General features: G+C 35.3%; 2 protein-coding genes across 14 annotated transcripts in view; one reads left to right on the top strand and one right to left on the bottom strand.

Moving 5' to 3' along the window:
- Positions 1-8,108, top strand: part of LOC138328275 (teneurin-m-like) — a 188,292-nt gene extending 180,184 nt beyond the window's left edge. For all 13 annotated transcript variants that reach the window (XM_069275014.1, XM_069275010.1, XM_069275007.1 and 10 more), the window contains 2 exons: positions 54-1,665; positions 2,350-8,108. In XM_069275014.1, coding sequence (XP_069131115.1) covers positions 54-1,665; positions 2,350-3,212 — 2,475 coding nt within the window. In that variant the 3' untranslated portion in view covers positions 3,213-8,108. The remainder of the gene's footprint in view (positions 1-53; positions 1,666-2,349) is intronic.
- Positions 8,109-8,986: 878 nt separating this feature from the next.
- Positions 8,987-20,074, bottom strand: LOC138328276 (pirin-like). The gene is given in 10 exon segments (XM_069275016.1): positions 8,987-10,778; positions 11,983-12,049; positions 12,546-12,631; positions 14,390-14,519; positions 15,647-15,853; positions 16,721-16,738; positions 16,741-16,803; positions 17,550-17,642; positions 18,760-19,057; positions 19,670-20,074. Coding segments are annotated over 9 exon segments (1,077 nt in total). The 5' UTR covers positions 19,042-19,057; positions 19,670-20,074; the 3' UTR covers positions 8,987-10,647.
- Positions 20,075-21,672: the final 1,598 nt, after the last annotated feature.

Below are 21,672 nucleotides of genomic sequence, written 5' to 3'. Positions count from 1 at the left end.
TGAATAATTTTGTTTTATATGAATTTAAAACCCAGTATTTTTTTCATTTCCAGCCGACAGATATTATCTTGCCAAATGGTTTGCAGTACATGATGCAGTACGACTCCCAGGGATATTTGGTACGCGTCCGCACTCCAGGGCTCGGGGAGCACTTCTTTACCCGTGTCATGTCTGCAGGGATACAACGATTCTTGTATAAAGTTCCTGAACTGACCTACCCTTACACTGAGGAGTATGACGGAAACGGAAAACTACTTCAGATCATCTACCCCAGCGAGAGGCGACGTATTATATATCGCTACAACGATTTCTCACAGCTGAGTAAAGTTATGTTCGATGAGACGGAAATTAACATGGAGTATGATCCTCAAGTGAACAAAGTTTCAGCATCAGAGGTTCTTAGCGGACCATATGATTGCCGTGAGAGCTACTCCTACACTGCATCCCTGGTCAAGGATTACACCGTAGAATTTGCAAGAGATCGTCGTCTGCTCGGAGTGAAATTTTCTTACACCTATGATAAAAACTTTAGATTGAAAACAATCAACGGATATTTCCGTGAAAATTTGACCAGCAATTCTGATATGTCATATGATGAAGAAACTGGAAAATTACGAACCCTCAAAACCCTTTCCATCAACTGGCCTCTTTTTGACATTGAAAAGATATCCGGAAATAACATGACATTTAACCGTGAATATGACAGCTACGGCCGACTATCTAGTGTTATTTATAGATTCGGAGAACAAGAACACTTCTCGCTACAGATTGGTTACGATCTTGAAAATCGTATTCATCATTGGAATTGCCAGATCGGGACGTCAACAACAAGGAATATGCAGTATGTTTATGATATAAATGGCAATGTGATTGACATTCTACTAAACGGCCAGCCAACATGGAGGTATGGTTACGATAACAATGGAAATATCAATAAAATCACAGAGTATAGCCGAACCAGAAACCTGGAATACGATATCGGGGACCGTATCTCGAAGTCTGGATCAAAACGTTTCCGATTTGATAAAGATGGTTTTATGGTACAGAGACATGATCAACATGTCGGGTTCAATTCAAACGGTCAGTTGATATCCGTGTTCAAGACGGGAGAGTATCGTTACTTTTACTTCTACGACGCTCAAGGTAGACTTGTGATTGAGGAAGATGGCAGTGGTAATGTGAACCAGTTTTATTACGGCGACGTGACTCAGCCACATCGAGTGACACACACATTCAACCAGAGTTCTGGAGACCTGACTCAATATTTCTACGACTCTAAGGGGCAGTTACTGGCTCTGGAGCGTCAAAACTCCCTCTACTACATAGCAACCGATCCCATGGGAACCCCACTTGCTGTTCTCAACTCTCACGGCCTCATTGTCAAACAACGTCGGTATGACCCACTCGGACAACTTGAGACAGACACAAATCCAAACTTTGACGTCTGTTTCGGTTTCCAGGGTGGATTGTACAATCCAATGACACAGCTTGTTCTGTTCGGAAAACGAATATATGACACGGAAAATGGACATTGGATCTCTCCAGATTATTCCAGTCTACTTCGAGACCTGAATAAGATTCCGTCGTCTCCGATGATCACTAACAACTACCAGTACCACTATCCAATAAACATCCATACCCGCAGTAAAAAGTTCCCTATGCTCGGTAAGGCTTTTAGCACAGTATATAGAGTCGTGTAGGTGTAGATTTATTTTTTCATTAGAGTATAGATTAATACTGATTACTAAATTAGTTCAGTTTAAAGATTAATTCAGTCATGACTTCCAGAAAAAGAGAGAGATAAGTTATGTCAAAAAAATAATTTGAGGCTAAAATCTCCCTTCATTCATTTTTTTCTACAATACTCTACTTTCAATAAAGTGTAACGTAAAATTGATTTCATGATCTCATGTGCGTTTAAGTTGTAAGTCACAGGTTACTTTCCGAGAGTTCACTGTACTGGGGGCATGAGTCATGACTTCCGGCAAAATCATTTACATATGAAAACAAACAGACGATATGGGCAGCCAAGATAGATGTTGCGTAGTTAACTGTACAATCAGAAGTAATCTTCCGAAAGGCTATCTACTGCTTACTTATGATGCGATATTACGTGATGTGGTATTCACTATATCCAGACTTATGGGAATTATGAGATTTGGGATTTTGAAGGTCAATGGTCAAAAATATATATTGCAATTAAAGTAGATTATGTTAAAACTGGATGTTTCCTGAAGCAATTAAATCTAAAAAAATAAATGTATTATTTAATAAATGCTAATTTATGGGATTGTATTTTTTTCAAATTATAAGTCCTAATTATTAATTCATTTCTCTCTCTCCTTGTAGCCATTACTGACTGGTTGTTGATGCTGGGTTACGACTTAAGGAGTCTCGCACCCGACATATCCTACACAGGAGAAATTCGTCCAGAATCGCACGACTTAAGTCGCCGTCTGCTGCCCATGTCGTCAGCATTTGAGTGTACATTCCTTAGGGACATGGACAGTCTGCTTACCATGACAACCGTTCCTAAATCTAAAGTCTCACCTTTACTGGGTCACTTTGACCTTCAGCCGACCCCTAAACCCTTCATGTTGGGATCCAAGGTGACCTTGTCATTTGTGAAGGGCAAAGCTGTGATTCACATGGCGCAGAATACGCCAAAGTGGGCCAAACGTCTGGCTGAGGTTTTGGTGAATGGTTCGGAGGTGATAGACCTTCGTTATAGCATACATGGTAAAGACATTCACTATTTTATAAAGACTGACGCCTCGAAAGCAGAGGAGGATCTACGTTCACTTGACATACACAGCACGTTCGTGCAGTACGAGAACTCCATAAATATAACTGTGAACCGGATACAGCACAGTGAACGGTTCAGATTGAGTCCACACGCCGAGGTGGACATTCGTATCCATGGAATAGACTCTGTGATAAATATTCGGTATGGGACGACTTTCGAACGGGAGCGTCAGAGAATTCTGGGACATGCCAAAGAGCGTGCTGTGTTACATGCATGGGAGCGGGAGAAGTGGGTATTACAAAACGGATTGACCACTCAATACCGGTGGTCAGATCTGGAAAGACAGCAAATACTGACCAGCGGCTATGCCGACGGTTACGAGGGGCATTATATACGGAGCCCTGAATATTTCCCTGAACTCTCGGACGATTGTAATAACATCAGATTTACAAAGAGCAGTAGGTAGCACACCACCAAACTGACTTCATTTTAGCTCATCACTCAAATTGTACTTACATTAATAAACAAGACTAATTTTAATTTTTTTTTCTGAGAAAGAAAATCAAATGTTTTCCCGTGTATTGATGTGTTCATGGCACTATATTAAGCGAGGATCCCGAAATCATCTTGTTTAGTTTGGTGCTTTTCTGTGCTGCACAAGGCATGGTGAAGATGTGCTAGTGCTAAGGTGTGCTGTTGCTCAGTGTTGTAATACGTGTCCAAGGAAGATTATCTAAAACAAATTGTGATTTTTAAAAAAGCTCTGATAGATAGTCTTTTAACGCTTGTTAGTGGTCTTTGTGACGACAAACAAAGACGAACACATGTGAGTTTCATTTGGAGTTTGTGAGACGCTTCAGACAATATGAAATGGCAGTGCTAAAAATAAACTAATTATTGTCTGGTCAATGCGTAGCGGTCAAGGCAATACCATTACTGTACACAGCAAACTGAGAAAGTGTATCAAATTCTATAAAATGATGGAATTATGTGCTAATTACTGCTGAGATTTTGGCCTAGTTGTATGTAAAACACGTCGGGAGATTTTAAAATGGTTGTTGACTTCATTCCCAGAGGTCAAGGCCATTTGTATCAATGTGATGACCTTCGAAAGGTCAAGGCTACATAAAATCAAGTTATGACCACCAAGTGGTTCAAGGCCACAGGACTTCTCAAAGGTCAAGGGCATCAAGATATCAGGACACTGGCCCCGCAAAGGTCAAGGTTCACTGATGACAGGATGATCTCTTAGGTCAAGGCCAACAAATGTCAAAGTAATGACCCTTAAAGGTCAAGATCACCACATGTGATGGTAAAAGCGTTGCCATACTAGTCATACGAGAATCAAAATGTTTATGTTGAACTGAAATATAGACCAAGTATAATATGTCCTGTGATCGGGACCCTGTGGAACAGGGGTACCGCTGTAACGTTAAAATTTGTGTAAATAATGTACCATACTAAACTTAAATGTTGATCAAACAAAATGAATAATTACTTCTAGCGTGACGATGTCATTCCAGTATACTCCTCCATGGTTTTTTTTTTTTTTTTTTTTTTTTTTTTCGTTTAAACCTACCATTCATCATTCATCTCGACAGCTTTTTCATTGGCTCCATATTTTATGCCATTGTAATGTGTTTTATTAAAATATCAAACTGCGTAGTTCATACATCTATATCACGAGAAAGTTCACATGTTTTGCACATTTGTCTCGTGAAAAAGTATGCCAAATTTGCGAAGTAAAAATGTTGCAATATTTCGATTATATTGATTTACTCTATGTGATTTTTTCCCTTTTGTTTTAATCAAACAGCATTATTTATCTTTAAATTTTATATTTCCTTTTCCTGAAATGATTTTATGATTTATTTCAAAATGAAAAATAGAGAATTTTTAAAGATCGATCGCTTTTATAAAATTTAAACATATTTTTAAAGCACAACATTATATTAAACATTAAATTTGAAAATATTGGATTCAAGTGGAATTGACTTCTTGAAATCCTGCATTTTTCATCAGAATTTCTTTATAAGAATCTCAACAATCAAAATATAAGTTGTGTAATACAATTTGCAATATTAGATTTCATTCGTTCATTTCAAGTTACTACAATATTGGAAAAATTTGGGACACAGTAAAGTGGGTCAATTACTTCCTGAAATTGACAATATTATCATATTATATTATGGTATCAATGGCATCAATGAAATTGATTCAAAATCGCAATATATTCTCATCCATGACACAGTCATTCACTGGTCACTCATTGGTCATTTATGGGTCATTTATCTTTTGAATGGACACTGTGACATATCACTCATATAAATAGTTATACTCTGAAGTTAGCCTGCATTATGATAAATATCTCATTTTCATTGTGCCAAAAAACACGCTGTGCATTTGCTCGTTTCCAAAATGTTTTAATTTCACAACTTTTATATAGGTTGGATCACAAACTTTGATAGTTCTTGATGAATAATGTACAAACAAAAATTGTGAAATTTTATACATTAATTTCCTTATTGTTACCATGGGTTAGACTCGCATATATGTTTTGAAAAGAGCATATTTGTGATCATAACCTAGCGAAAACCAGCAATTGCACGGATGTGAAAAGTTTGTTTTTTAAGTTTTCAGTTCAGTCATAAATACATTATAGGTGTTCATATATAGGCTGTATATAGGTCGGCCAATTCTTAAGTATTTTGCTGAATATGAAACTAGTCCCAAAAATATGATATCATGAAATTGGTGTAGATAATTATGACAGATCCGTTTCCATAGCAATACTATGCTGTGGTACCGTGTATGTATAACATGTGTATCGTATCGACAGTCGGGTATGTGAAAGAATGGTTGTACAAGTTTTCAGTTTTTTGGCTGTGTGAGCTAAGTTTATCTGTTTAAGCTTAATCATGATACGTATGTGGACAATTTTTTTTGCAAGAATCTGTTAACTTCAGGAAACGCCATTATCAAAAGTAAAATCTGTTAATGATGTTAGCATCCTCAAGTTATGATGTCATACAACCCAAAGTTTTTTTTCATTTCAATTTTTCATTGTCCTCAAAAGACCTTTGGTTGACTATTAAATATGGAAATTTATACATTTTTTTATTTTTGTGTTACTATTCTTCTCGCAAATTTTACTTGATGAAAGAAACTTTGAAAATGTTGTATTTTCATCTACTATTTTGCAAGATTTATATAGATGTACTTTTTTTGGGCTAAAATTGTTTACAACAAAAGTTTATTCGATAGATAAATTTAACAGATTCAAAAATCTACTTAGAAATCCTTATAATGTGAAGAAGTCAAGAATTTCTGTTAGATGGTTAGATCTACCGATAAATGAACTTTTCCGAAGAAAAATCAATGAAGCATGACATTATTAGTATGGAATGGTATCGGAGTCACTGAAATGTAACAATAGTATAATATTATAATCATGTAGTGCTGTTCTATGTTTTAAAATGTTTTTCTTTAATTTTCTGTTTTAATTTATTTTTTATCTGATTTACAGAGAGAATATTTTAAAATGTTGTCGCTCTCTAGATCACAATGTTTTGATAAATTGTGTTCATTGAAGAAAGATTTATGATGAGAAAATATATGGTTCTTTTAAGTATGCAATATGTTTCGTTTGATATGCAGTTCATTGGTTTGTGAATTTAAAGATAAGCAACAGAATTTGTGAGGTTGACTCTCCTGCTATCTCTTGTCATTTTCATACATACTTGGTCAATTTGTATCTAAATAGCAAGAAAAGTCTTTTTGCTCAAATAAGGGTGTATGTTTGTAAATTTTATTTGGAAATCTATCTTGAAGATTAATACTTTAAAAAATGATATAAATTTTGAATATTATATGTATATAAATCTTGATATGTAAATTTTAATATAAAATTTCATATATATAAAATTTAAAATTTGAAAGTAGAAAAAAAGATTCAAGTATCTAAGCATAATAATAAGAGGTAGCAGGTTGATAAATAAACATAACATGTATCAGTATTCATAGCGTAAATGTTGTACGACGTATATAGCACCAAAAGTATAACGTAACTATCAGACAGTATATCGTACACACGGTTTCTGATCGTACGTCGTACATCTTATAACAAAGCTGATTAGTGAAGGGTAAAATAACATACTATACCTCTATAAGTGTTGTGGATGGTAATCATTATAGTGGCTATATTTTTATTTAATTTTGAGAAGGGAAAAAATAATTGAGGTAAAGGGAGATAATTTTCAAGAAGGGAGATAACTCCCACAGAATGACAAATCTTGTAGATGTGTGATACATAATGTATATTATCATAGTTTGAAGTGATGTAAACTTCTTAACTTTAAAGAATTATTATTCTGACAGTTCTAGTAAATATTGATTTGAATTATGATTGGTGCCATAATTTAATGATAAAGCCTATGGTTAGGCAGATCATTTTTCAGCAAGCTTTTGTAACTACAGATCATAATGTATTCTGATGGTGTTTGTGTAATCTTTTGGTAGAGAGTAAAAAATGTTGAAAGCTTTTTTTTTCTTACTTTGTGTGCTATTTTTGTGATGGATGTAAGCTGTCTATTTCTGTAGGATTTTTAATTGATTTTGAAAAGTTATTTAAATGTTGATAATGGATAGAACAGGCAAATTATTATTATGATGAAAAGAATTGTTTGAGATTTTGCTAAAATCTAAATCATTTGATGCAATATAGTGAGAAATATCAAAATAGTTGTAATTTAATGTTTATTTTCAAAATGAAAGCAAAAATGTTTTCTTTATTATTTTTTTGTGAAGTCTGTATGTCCAGCATATGTGGTGCTGTGAAAGTAGTCAACTGGACAGTATGCATACAACTTACAGTGAATATTATTCAGTTATAAATGTGACTGATTCTGTAGTTTATCGCCATAAAATATAATTCTGTAAAATCGTACCTTGATAATTAGGACTAGAACTTCAGATACATGTGAACTGTTTCACATCTTCGCTTGCTGGAAACGAAAGAATTGTATTCAAACATGTCTGTTAGAAACACCAAATGGTCAAAAAATTGTGTTCAAAGCAAAGTGGTCAGAATACAGAAGTGGTCACTAGAGGCAGGTTTTACTATATACAGTTACTACATTGATTGTATGTAAGGTTATATAGGTATATTATATATATATGCAATGGCGTTCTGAAGGTCGGACACGAGTCCTTGTGTGTGCGTGTGTTTGAGCAATAGTTGTCTTGTGTTTAAATATGTCAGTCATCTTGTACTTGTAAACAACTTATCAAAAACTGTCTTCAAACACCATAAATTTTCTATTTAAAATGTAAAGAAGAAAATAAAACAAAAAATATAATATCACTCCTCTTCTTTGTTGTGTTCTTGAGAAATGAGTTTCAGCCTATTTGTATGTTTGACGTCCTATTCACAGGTCATTTAATGATGTGGAGGATTTAGCCAGAGTACCCGGAGAAAAACTATTTCAATTTCAGTTGACAAACCTTTGTTAACATTTTTATCCAACCTTTAATGGAGAAAAAAATATTCATTGCCTAGCCTAATGTACCAGTATTAAACAGACATGAGAAAACAAAAACAACTTCATTATAAAATACATAACATAGATTTAGCTGTAGAAAGTTGAAAAACGCAAGGTAAAATATGTCATTGTCGTCTGCTGGAAATAATTAACATTCTCCTGTAAAAGTCTCCCTTATATCACACTGAATACAGCTTGGATTCTGTGGCCATGACAAATCAAACTTTTATTTTTGTAGGACTTCTAACTCATTTCAATTATACCTCAATGTTATCAGTGAATACCCAGGGATTATTATCACTGCCGTTATATCTACCTCTGGACAATTTCATCATAAAACTTGAGGCAACAGAATACACTAGGTAATTTGATCCTTTGATGTACACCAAAGGAATTGTATAACGTTACACTGTGGTTGACTGTGTTACTTTAAATTTGGGCTTCACTTTCTCTTAAATCTTAAAAGAAAGTATCTGCAGGCCTGTGAATGGTCAGGGTTTTTTTCTCCAGAGCTGCCGGCCGTTTTACTATGAGATAGTCCAAGGTCGAATATAACGCCAGTGATAGTAACCCCTGCAGTATCAAGAGTGGTTCTGCAATTTTAAACCTAGAATTTTTTTTCTGTCCAAAAGTCAGCAATATCAATCAAAATACGAAGATGATTTTATTGATTAAGATAAACAAAACAATAACAACATGACAATGTATCATCTTTATTAGTAAATAAAAAATATATGTCCAATACAGGTACATGTATATAGAAACAAACCATCATTATACAGATTTATTTATTTGATTTGGTATTATTGAAAACAAAAACAGATTTAAAACAATCAGTATTATATTAATTATAACTTAGTACTTTTCATTACTAATCCATGTTCTCTATATCCCTTTACTAGTAAGACATTTGCAATGCCTATAACATATTATCATAACAAAGTTCCCAGAGATTTGTTCAAACCATGTTTAAGTGTATAACCAAATTGTACTTAAAACATAAAATACTGACATCAATTAGTCGATAACTATATACATACACTTGATTTGCCATTTCTTCTAACAAAACATTTCATTTACATGAACGTATAAATTGCATCTAATATGCAAGGGCAAGATACACATAAAACCGTCAAAACTCACAGAATAACAAAACTGAGGCAATATAAATAGCAGGATTGAGTGTCAGGTTCATCTCGATGTCTGAGGTCATATAAAACATGCTCTTTATGGCACTGTGTGATTGGTGATTTGAATATCCCATCATCTAATGCATCGTCGCAGACCCTGAATGGTTGACTGCTCCTGTGTGCAATTGACCATAGGTCCTGCCAAGATGCATCTGATGATGGTGGGCTAAAAACTCGATATAGAAATATTACTGTCACCTAGCTCGTAAATCCTTTCTTTACATATAATAAATATTTAACGTTGCATGATCACTTCAGAAGAAAAAAGTAGACAATCTCACGAGAAAAACTTCATCTGTCTCATCTAAAAACTTATATTCAATATCATAATTTATCTTAGCATCCAGATTTACAAAGGAAATACAGCAATGTTTTACAGACAAACTCTTCTTACATTATCACTATATTATTTTAAGTTGTCTACAACAGTGCTAACATCAGGGAACATACATTTGAGAACCAGAGAATTCATAAGACATGAATGGGAGATAACTCAAAAACTTACAATGTAAGATAAAGCCTTAATTCATGTGAAAATAATATTAGCTATTTGTAGAGTTGCCTGTGGTATACAAAATCTGTCTCAAAATACAGAATCATTCACAAATTAAAAACAATATCATTTAAAATTCTCCTGAGAGAAAACAAAGTCTGCTGAGTATAACCAGAGATTTAGATAAACAAAATATCAAAACGTTACAAAAAAAATTCTTACGTTATAGTCACCATTGTGATAATTATCAACAGTCATGATACATACAGAGAAAAATATTACCCAGATTAACCCTGTTTGTTTAAAAAAAAGTTAGTCAAAAACATATAATTAATTAAATAAAGAAGAGCAAAAACATTAAAAACAACCAAAGGAATATGCTGGTACAGCAACACAGCAATGTGAAGGCAAAAATTGTTTTATGATAACATTAATTTCATCAAAACATTGAAATGGATATGTTAATATAAATAACTGAAAGACAAAAAATATATATATATTTCTCACTTGTCTATGCAGGTCAACTTGATTTGCACTCTTCTAAGAAGAGAAACCTTTTCCTTCAGAAGCAAAATAGCTACAAATTGAGTGATCAAAAGTTATATTCTAGAAGTAGAAGACAAATCGAGTTGACCTGATGAAATCCTACCCCACTTACAGTGGGAGTTACCTCCCCTGTCATACTGGAACTGGATCGTCCCTGACAACAAATGAATTCCAAGACATGGCATTTTCAAACCCATTCTTCTCCTGGCGGTAATCATTTAAAGTTTGGAGAATTTCCTCTTCTGTGTTCATGACAAATGGACCTGCAAAATCAAGGTTTATTTTATTGAAGGTGTTCTGAAATTCAGTATATTAAAAATATGAAATAGAAGTCTTTCTTAATTAACCTTCTTGTAGAATAGAAATAGTTTTTGAAAGTCAAAATAATTTCTTTTTATAACAAAACTTACTTATCGTAACGAAAAAAAAATCCTTTCCATATTTTTCTTTATCCACTAACACGTATAATGCTCAAAATATACAAAATTATTGTCTGAACTTCTGGTTCAAATTAAGATAAACAAATCCTAACAAAGATTGTATAATTACCATATTTCAGTATCTCTATGTTTTCTAAGGCTAGGTGACCTACTAACGGCCTCCTCGACGGTTCTGCACATATTTTGATTGCCACGTTCGGGCCCCATCAAATCCATTTTTACCCTGAGAGAAATCTCTCATCGCCTGTTGTATCTCTTGGGCAGAATTCATCACAAACGGACCTACAAAAAGGCCAAAATCCTCATTATTGTATATCGAGAGATGGCTAGAAATGTCTTCAAAATCCACAATTAATTTTAACCTTAGCTTACCAATTCTCTAGAGTTTTTCTATAACCTACTAAATGACTAAAACCTCACTGACTGAACAAAATTTAAATGTAACACAGCCAGACATACTGTACAGAAAGCCTAAAATTCCCCATTTTCATTTATCAGTTACTTCCCTTAACTATACTACGTAATACTGACACAGATAAACAAGGGGAAGTAACTCTGATAAATTAGAATGGGTTGATTTAAAATACAAATAATTTTTGAACCAGAAGTTCTACAATTTTGTAACAACGTAAAAAAGAACTCTTGAGTAACCATACAACACATCCTCAATGCTCCAAGGGTTAGTATCACTGACGTTATATCCACCCCTGGGCTATCTCTGGAATCAGTTCAGGAGAAAAAAACTGACCAATCACAGGCCTGCATATACTTCCTTTAAAGATTACAGAGAGAGTGACACCCAACTTCAAAGCAACACAGTAAACCACAGTGTACCATTATACAATTCCTTTGATGTACATCAAAAGATCAAATTATCTGTGTCTTCTGCTGCCACCAGTTTTGCTATGAGATAGTCCAGGGGTGGATATGATGTTAGTGATAGTAACCCCTGGAGTATCAAGGCAGCTGCACAACATTACCAATTATGTTTAACTTTGTAGTTTCAATGAACATTCAAACATCTTACCGTGTTGGACAATGGGCTCATTTAAAGGTTCTCCTCCAACCAGAACAAAGTGGAGCATTTCATTTCCCTGAAACATCACAAAGATTTAACTTAGAGATTTGACATAGTAAATCATATGTATATAGGAGGATTGTATTGGGATAATCCAGGGTGACCAAACTGATCAGATTGTAGAGTTTCTGGCTAGTGTTGATGTTACAGGTTCAAAAGCTCGGTCTGACCGCTACATTTTCTTATCTCTTCAATGACACATAAGCCTGATATGTACAGAGTGTTTCATGGGCCTAAGTTGAAGGGTCTAGGAGTTACAGCCTGAAAATCATCTTGGACACATGGACAGACTGATTTAAAGCCTGAAAAAGCATCTCAGACACATAGACAGACTGATCGAGCCAAAGGCAATATCCGCACTCCCCCCACCTAAACCTAAATATTCTCAAAGCAAATAATATGATCATTTCTGATAATAAATAAAGAACAATGAAAATATACCAAATATAAACAATTTAAAACACAAAACATTTAGAAACAGACTCAAAAATATCCCCAGATCAAATACACACCTTGTTTTGTACTTCGAGTTGATCTCCTTCCTTACTTAGTACAGCTGTGTGATGGGCATCTACCTCTTTCTGCTGACCGCTACCACCTACAACATGTGACATCATTTAGTACATCATGTGACAGATACTGTGACTCATTGCTACACTACCACCTACAACTGTGACATCATTTAGACATCATGTGACAGATTACTGCCTTCTCATTGGCTACACTACCACCTACAACATGTGACATCATTTAGTACATCATGTGACAGATTACTGCCTTCTCATTGGCTACACTACCACCTACAACATGTGACATCATTTAGTACATCATGTGACAGATTACTGCCTTCTCATTGGCTACACTACCACTTTCAACCTTAGTCCGCTAAACCTGCCTATATTATTAGGCTTTTTTTAATTTTTTTTTTTTTTTTTTTTTTGCCTAATATATAGTCAGCTCGCGGTACCTCTTAAAAATGTGAAATCGTAGGCCAGATTTGGCCTACGCTACGTCAGCGGCATATTTCTAATATATCGTCCATGCAATGCCGGGAAAACGTACACATACCTTTATATTAGGATCTTATGTACTCCTTTGCCCCCATGTTACATCCCATTTATGAAATTAAACAACTGTGTACAATGAAATACTTCCGAGACCCTTCTATTTCACACATTTGTAATGGCCGCCGTATACACATTTAGTAGAGCAAACGGCAGCCAATCAACTTCGCTTCCGGTTTTATTTTTAAAAAAACCACGTGTAGTTGAAAGATAAACAAAATTCTACCGTGTATATGCTACATGTATATGCAACGTGAATATCGCGAAAGTGATGCGGTACTAGCAATAGTCGTGTTCAATTTGAATATTTGACAACATGTCGTGTATGTCGACCATGATTTTACTTTAAAAACTCTAACTGGCTAGCATTTTGTTTATCTTTCAACTACACGTGGTTTTTTAAAAATAAAACCGGAAGCGAAGTTGATTGGCTGCCGTTTGCTCTACTAAATGTGTATACGGCGGCCATTACAAATGTGTGAAATAGAAGGGTCTCGGAAGTATTTCATTGTACACAGTTGTTTAATTTCATAAATGGGATGTAACATGGGGGCAAAGGAGTACATAAGATCCTAATATAAAGGTATGTGTACGTTTTCCCGGCATTGCATGGACGATATATTAGAAATATGCCACTGACGTAGCGTAGGCCAAATCTGGCCTACGATTTCACATTTTTAAGAGGTACCGCGAGCTGACTATATATTAGGCAAAAAAAAAAAAAAAAAAAATAAAAAAAGCCTAATAATATAGGCAGGTTTAGCGGACTACTACAACATGTGACATCATTTAGTACATCATGTGACAGATTACTGCCTTCTCATTGGCTATGCTACCACCTACAACATGTGACATCATTTAGTACATCATGTGACAGATTACTGCCTTCTCATTGGCTACACTACCACTTTCAACATGTGACATCATTTAGTACATCATGTGACAGATTACTGCCTTCTCATTGGCTACACTACCACTTTCAACATGTGACATATCACTTAATTAGTATATCATGTGACAGAATACTGCCTTCTCATTGGCTATGCTACCAGCTACAACATGCGACATCACTTGATTAACATATCATGTGACAGAATACTGCCTTCCCATTGGCTACATTACCAGCAACAATGTGTGACATTACTTAATTTGCATATCACGTGACAGAATACTGCTTCTCATTGCTAAACATTTGTACATTTTTGCCTACTTCTACAAGCAAATCATGCATAAATAACTTTCACATAGTTGAAGTTACATAGTTGTAGAAAATGTTCTATGAATCCACTCACCAAAATGTCCTTTCCCACTTAAGGTATAAAGGAATGATGTGAATCCCTTGGGTATTGGATGGACTAGTGTAGAGCCGGTCTCCATTTTGAAATCCAAGTACATTGTAGGGGTACGTGTATACACTGGTGACTATTAAAAAGAAGCAAAATGAAATACTAAAAGATACCTTACATTTTAGTTTTTCGACACAAGAAATAATAAGTCAGACTTAATGAAGTTAAAGATGGGACGTATAACTAAATTGTGATATAAACGTGAGGATTTCATCTACTTATTTACTCAAGAAATAAGCTTCAGTAAGAAAGCACTATAAAATAGGCAGGTGTTCCAATATAAGGACCCACGATACATATATACTGCAGTCTCCCAAAACACATCTTTGATAACCAAGACTTCAGATTAAATACATTAATCTCTACGAACCTTGTGTAGTGTAATGTAATCAGAAGCCTATAGGCTAACGAAGATGCCAAAAATATATACATTTACAGGTACATACACAATATATATTGCAAACAGGGGAGGCCATCCTTAGCTGTTTAGCTGTTTATAGAATTAATAGATTTAGCCTAATTAACCAATTAGTTATATAAAATCTACATGACTCTGCCTATCGTTCTCAAAATAAACTCATTTTTTACTTTGAGAGACAGATCAAGAGGATACGAAACCTTGCTGAATTGAGAGAATTCACTGTCACATCCTACAATGTAAGAACTGATTCCATAGATCAAGATATAGATGTAGTCAAACCTGCCTCGGGGTCACCCTGTATATTAAGTCACCCTGTATATTAAGTCACCCTGTATATTATGTCACCCTGTATATTAAGTCACCCTGTATATTAAGTCACCCTGTATATTAAGTCACCCTGTATATTAAGTCACCCTGTATATTAAGTCACCCTGTATATTAAGTCACCCTGTATATTAAGTCACCCTGTATATTAAGTCACCCTGTATATTAAGTCACCCTGTATATTAAGTCACCCTGTATATTAAGTCACCCTGTATATTAAGTCACCCTGTATATTAAGTCACCCTGTATATTAAGTCACCCTGTATATTAAGTCACCCTGTATATTAAGTCACCCTGTATATTAAGTCACCCTGTATATTAAGTCACCCTGTATATTAAGTCACCCTGTATATTAAGTCACCCTGTATATTAAGTCACCCTGTATATTAAGTCACCCTGTCTAATGCGCCACATTCAATGGCCTCCAGTGAGGTTTAACTGTATAACAAATTTGATACCTTTATACCGAAAGCTTCTCCAGCAATGACCTTGACTGTGACCCCATTCTTGGTGGTCCTTGGGATATCCTTGTCCAGAAGTTCCTGGTAGGCTGGCTTGATCATTTTATTTTTAGAGGATAGGTTGACCCACAGCTGGAGACCATGGGTCACTCCATCACCCCAGGGCATCTCACAATGGACGATCCCTCGACCAGCGGTCATCCACTGAAATTCCAACCAAAATTGACTTTTGTTAAAATAGGCAAATATACCAAAGTATTTCAAATTTGGCCTCAAAATAAAATGAGTACATCATACACATACATTTCAATATCCGCTCAAATTTAGAAGCATAATGAGGTCAAACGATGACACCATTTTTAAAAATATCAATGGATGTGAAAACAAAGTCCGTCTGAAGATCATCTAAAACTTGTCTATTGTCAAGTTGGTGGAAAGTCAGAATACATAGAGAAAAACCACCGACCTTCAGTAACCACAAAGGTCTCTCACACGTGACCCACAGACAGAGGACAGGAGGTAGTATATATGTTGAGACATCGGCCATCAATATAACTTCATCTACATTGGCATTTGAAAAACAACCCAAATTGTGGATCGCATACATCAAGCATGTGTAGGACAGGATCGCAACACTCATGCATTCCAAAACCAGCATTAATGGGTACATGTAGGCACATAAATCAAATAGCATCTTGGCTAGCCAAGGCTGCTGATTATATAACATTCCAGGAAAGCCAAGATGAACATAGACCTTGCCCTAGTAGGGTGAATGGTTAAAGATGCTACTACCACCGACAAATGGTGTGTTTTTTTCTATCAGAAACAGAGCAGATGAATTAGAATTTTCTTCAGTTGCAAAATTTTTACTTATTTTACAAAAGCAAAATAAATTATTTTAATATGCATTTGGTGTTAATTAGACACATATTTACATGATTAAACATCAGTTATTGTTCAAATGAAGGGTATCATGATGGGTATCGTTTTAACCCCAAGTTTTATATTTGCTCTGTGGGCGGTGGTGCATTTTTAAAAAAGGAAATTTGGAAAAGGGGCATTAATCTTCACCTGTAGGTCGCCTTCGTTTTTATAATACCATCATGGCCGCAGAAGTCCTCATGTCTCATCGCACCCTTCAGGATGTAGGTTACCTGTAACATTACTAAATATATTCCATGAGAAACTAGAACTGTTGAGCCCCTTTTAACTAATTAATTACCCCTTATTTCAGATCATGACAACCATATTTTTTCCTTCATCATGTTTCCATGGTAACCATTATTGAAGCATGTGATGTGTGAAACTATTAGAAAAATTGAAAAATTAGTTGATATAAAAAAGTAAATAGTTTCAAATACCGATCATCCATTAAGATATTGTCAAAACCATGTAAGATCAGAATTTTTTTAGTGTGGTCCTAAATCTTTAGATTTGTGTGACAAAAATAATTAATTTTTTTAAAGTTTATCATAATTCAAAATGATCATTTAGCTCATTTTTATTGCCCTATAGACCATTGTTCCCATAAAATACAGTATCCATCATGACACATTAGTCGGTCGCAGTGGACATGCTCTCTTACCATACTATTTCTTCATGATTCAAGTGACATTTGTAATTATTTTTCACCAGTTTATAAACATATTTATACAATGTACATGGCAATAATCTCGGAATAGTGTACGTTCTGAATTCAAATAAATATAGCAATTATTTCCAGAATTTGAAAACAGATTTTAATCGATAATCTATTGATTTTGACATTCCAATTATCGTTTATGAACATGAAACGGATTCACATCACTACATAAAAATATGAATAGCAAATACTTTGGTCTATCAGATTAAACTCACATAAAAATAAAATAAAATTCGTAAAATAAAATTGATGTCTCACCGTTTCAAATCCTCTGTGTGGATGATCTGGGAACCCACCAGGCTGTTGACCTTTAAATTCATCAAGCATGAGAAAGGGGTCAAGGTTCTGCAACTGTAAACAATTAATTTGTTATGTAAACAAAGTACAATGGGTTAATCATTCTGACCACCAGAACCTGTACTTTCGAGATCCCAAATCAATGTGGATAAAGTACAATTGATCAATGTGGATAAAGTACAATTTACAGTCAATTAAGTCCCACCATCCAGTGATTATGACGTTATCATTTCGACGTGAGTTTCATGACATCATAATCACCAGGAGGTGGGACTAATTGATGGTAAATTGTGCTTTATCCACATTGTTTTGGGATCTTGTAATCCCCATACTGGATTATCTCCCCCTAGTTTGTAATTGCAAAGATCTGGAAAGAAAGACATACATTGTAATATTACACTTTATAATAATAATACATTTGAAACAGAATATTTGAAGCCTTATTTCATCGATAAGGATTTAGATAAATGTTTCAAATATACAAGTATTTAGTGAAGGAGCTTTCTTTTTAAAGAATCAAAATACAAATTTAAATACAAAATTCAAGATGTTAAATGTCCTTTCAATAGCCAGGGTCATTTAAGGACATGCAAGGTTTAGATGGTGGAGGAAAGTCAGAGTACCTGGCACGACTCACATAGGAGTTTGAGAGTACCTGGCACGACTCACATAGGATTTGAGCTCACGACCAAGAGGTGAACATCCTCGATACTCCAGGGGTTCCGATCACTTGCGATATCTACACGCCTGGACTATCTCAATAAAATTTGAGGCAGCTAGCTCAGCGGAAAACATTTGACCAATCACAGGCTTGCAAAGACTTCCTTTGAAGACTACAGAGAGAGTGACACCTAACACCAAAGCCACACAGTCAACCACAGTGTACCATTATACGGCTCTTTTGATGTACATCAAATGACTGAATTACCTGTACTGTTCTGTTGCCTCAGGTTTTACTATGAGTCTGAGATAATCCAGCCATGGGTTTAAAAGATCGTAAGTGATCGGATGAGAGGTGGAGGTCTTGTGGTAATATATTGGGACATCTTAACCATTTGCAATGGCCATAGTAGCCCCCAAAAGTTAAAGACCACACAGGGAACTTGAGATACGGATATACAGGAGCGTGAAGAAATTTACTAAACCATAAAAAATATGTTATAAGACTTACCTCTCTACGTCCAACACTTCTACGTACACGAGCACCAACTCCTTCATCTTGTTCAACACTCAAGACAGTCTTCACCACTGTCTTAGCCGTCATTTTGGTCGGGATAACTGGACAATACAGGTCTGTTTGAGTCAATCCAAAGCTTTTATACCAACTTGTCAAGTCACGACTCTTAGCTGATACATTTACATCACCGTGGGTCGTCCGAAGTGTTGTAAAGACAGCTGTCAAGACAAGGAAAGCCGAGTGTCTAGTTCCTATCCACAGGAGGCCACCCAGCATTCAGTTCAGTTGAAACCTAATTTTCAAAACAAAACAAAAATCAAAATCTGCATAACAATTAAAGGCCCACTACCTTTCCGAAATGGGTTTTAATTTTCAAAATGGGAATGTAAAACAAGATCGTTAATTTTGTGGAGTCTTATAAATTATTAACTTACCGTTAATACTACATTTATCATCATCTTGTGAATGATTTGATTAAAATGAATAAAATGGGTTTTTTCATAACGCGGGTCATCTATGTTTCCCGCCGTCGTCCTAAATACCGCGCGGTAGTTGACTATCACTGCGCCAGACGGCAAAACACCGAATTGACTCTCCACTGTTTTTATATATTACGCAGGAAATCTTGCATATGTTTGGTGTCGTAACCTTATTTTAGGTCATCAGTATGCATTTTCTGATGTCATTATTTTTTTTTAAGAAACCTTTATATTTTGCTCCGGAAAGGTAATGGGCCTTTAAATGTCTACAATGCATGAAAGATTCAAAATGTACCTAACCGTCATTTTAATCATAATTGCCTGGAAAAAGAGAAACATGTATCATTACAGATATAGTAAGATACAGATGTGGTAAGTTAACTGGCTAATGCGTTACAAACCGTGGTCTCTGCAGATTTACTCACCTGGAATACAAATTCACAATGTTCGTCTTGGGTCCAGTTCTCGATAAATCTAAAGCTGTTGCAAATGATTTCAATTCCACACTGCAGTCTCAGGATGTATGTTTCCAGCATTTATATACATACATGTATATACCTATATATTGACCGTTCTAGAAACTCAACTTGATGATTATAATTACGCTGTGTCATTATATATGTTTGACCCCAATAAAAGACGTCGGTGTGATTCTGTGAAGGCGTAGGGAGGGGGTACACAATATTTGTTAAGTGTTTATTCACGTACTGATCAAAATTGCATTTTAAAACCTGCTTCAATAGTTTAAGTATATACCTTTGATTTAATTTCACAGAACGTCATAACCTAAATTAAGCGACAAATACTTCAAATCATTCCTAACCTACATAACTTACCCTGCTAACCGACATTGAATGAAAACATTCATGACCCGGAAGTGCTTGGTTAGAGGTGATTAACTATAACGTTACAACAAGGGCGCTTACAACAAACAAAAGTAAGCTTAATAGTTTGTGTTCTGTCGATTTTAAACCTAATATTTGTCTTACAATGACATCAATAATAATACAGATAGCAGTATCCGCAAGTATTGATGTAAATGTTTCAACCTTAGATACAAATGTAGTAACTCTCTCTACTTTCGTTTTCTATAAATAGATATAGCAAAAATGGTTGTGTGGCGCGAAATTTAAAAATACATGAGGATAACAACGCGAAAAATAAATAAAGGTAATTTGTTTCAAAATATCAAATATTTTTCCTTTTCATAACTTTACATGTATTTTATCAATATTATACTTTACCTGCCTTAGCGACAACCTCTGTATAAAGACCACTTGCTTGATAAGACCACATTTTTAGGACCCAAATGACCTATATGTAAATTTATGACCACGCTCCAAAGAATTCTTCTCTTTGTCACTCTGATAATCGTTTGACATATGTACCTCATTAAAACGAAACTTCAATTGTTTAATTCTAAGACCGACTTTATAATCAAGATTCCACAAGAGAAAGCTCAGAAAACAGGAGAAGAAAAAGAGTAGTAGGAGAACAGCGAAGTACTTTCTGCGAATGCTCGCCTAGTTTCAGAATAAGTTTGATGTCAAGTATTTGCTTACCAAGACCCAAATTGGCTTTTAGTGACCCAAATGAGCTGTGATGTAAAATGGACCATCGAGCTCCAAAGAATTAATTCTCTTTGTCAAGGCGACTAGGATAAACGTTTGACTGATCTGTACCTCATTTGTAAAAGGAGCGGGTCTGTGTGACATTGTACATAGTGTTATCACTACGGTCTCTGTCCACTCGCATCTTTTTGACGCTTTGAGCATGCCTTCTTTTGGCGTTGGCTCAAAAGTCGGTAGATAGCCTTAGATTTGTTTCACGCCGGATTACCCGGGTTCGAAAGAATCACGATTCCCTGGTCGGGTGCCTCGACATGGAAAGTAGTCTTATCCCTGTATCTTGAAACATTTGGCGCCCAACTAAATAACCCATGGATAGAGTGGTTAAAGAGTCTCGTGTATTAGATTTACAGACTAAATCTTCAAGGAAAAACAGGGGGAGTAGTGTAAAAGGAGCGGCCGGTTTTCTCAAGTTTATAGGGGAACAAGAATCCTTGTAACGAAATAGTGTGGAAATACGGTCTCTAAAGTACTCCAGCTGACAGATCATTCATCTTTGCTTCAGAAAATCGGTAGAGAGTTAAGCCTTAAGCAATATCATTTCCGAGCCGGCCATTTTGGGTAGACGGGATCGATTCCTGGTCGACGATACGGCACTACAGGGTCCTGGTACTCGACAGGAATGTGTATTTTCCCTGTTCTTCAACACATTAAGGTGAAACTTCAATTGTTTAATTCTAAGACCGACTTTATAATCCAGATTCCAGAAGAGAAAGCTCAGAAAACAGGAGAAGAAAAAAGTAGTAGAAATGTTCAAATTGCCTTACAACTTCATCAATGACCGACCTAGAGCAGTCCAC

The sequence above is a fragment of the Argopecten irradians genome, chromosome 7, assembly GCF_041381155.1.
Source record: "Argopecten irradians isolate NY chromosome 7, Ai_NY, whole genome shotgun sequence".
Classification (NCBI taxonomy): Eukaryota; Metazoa; Mollusca; class Bivalvia; order Pectinida; family Pectinidae; genus Argopecten; species Argopecten irradians.
The sequence above is the reverse complement of the archived record's forward strand: the minus strand, read 5'-3'. Positions and strand labels throughout refer to the sequence as shown.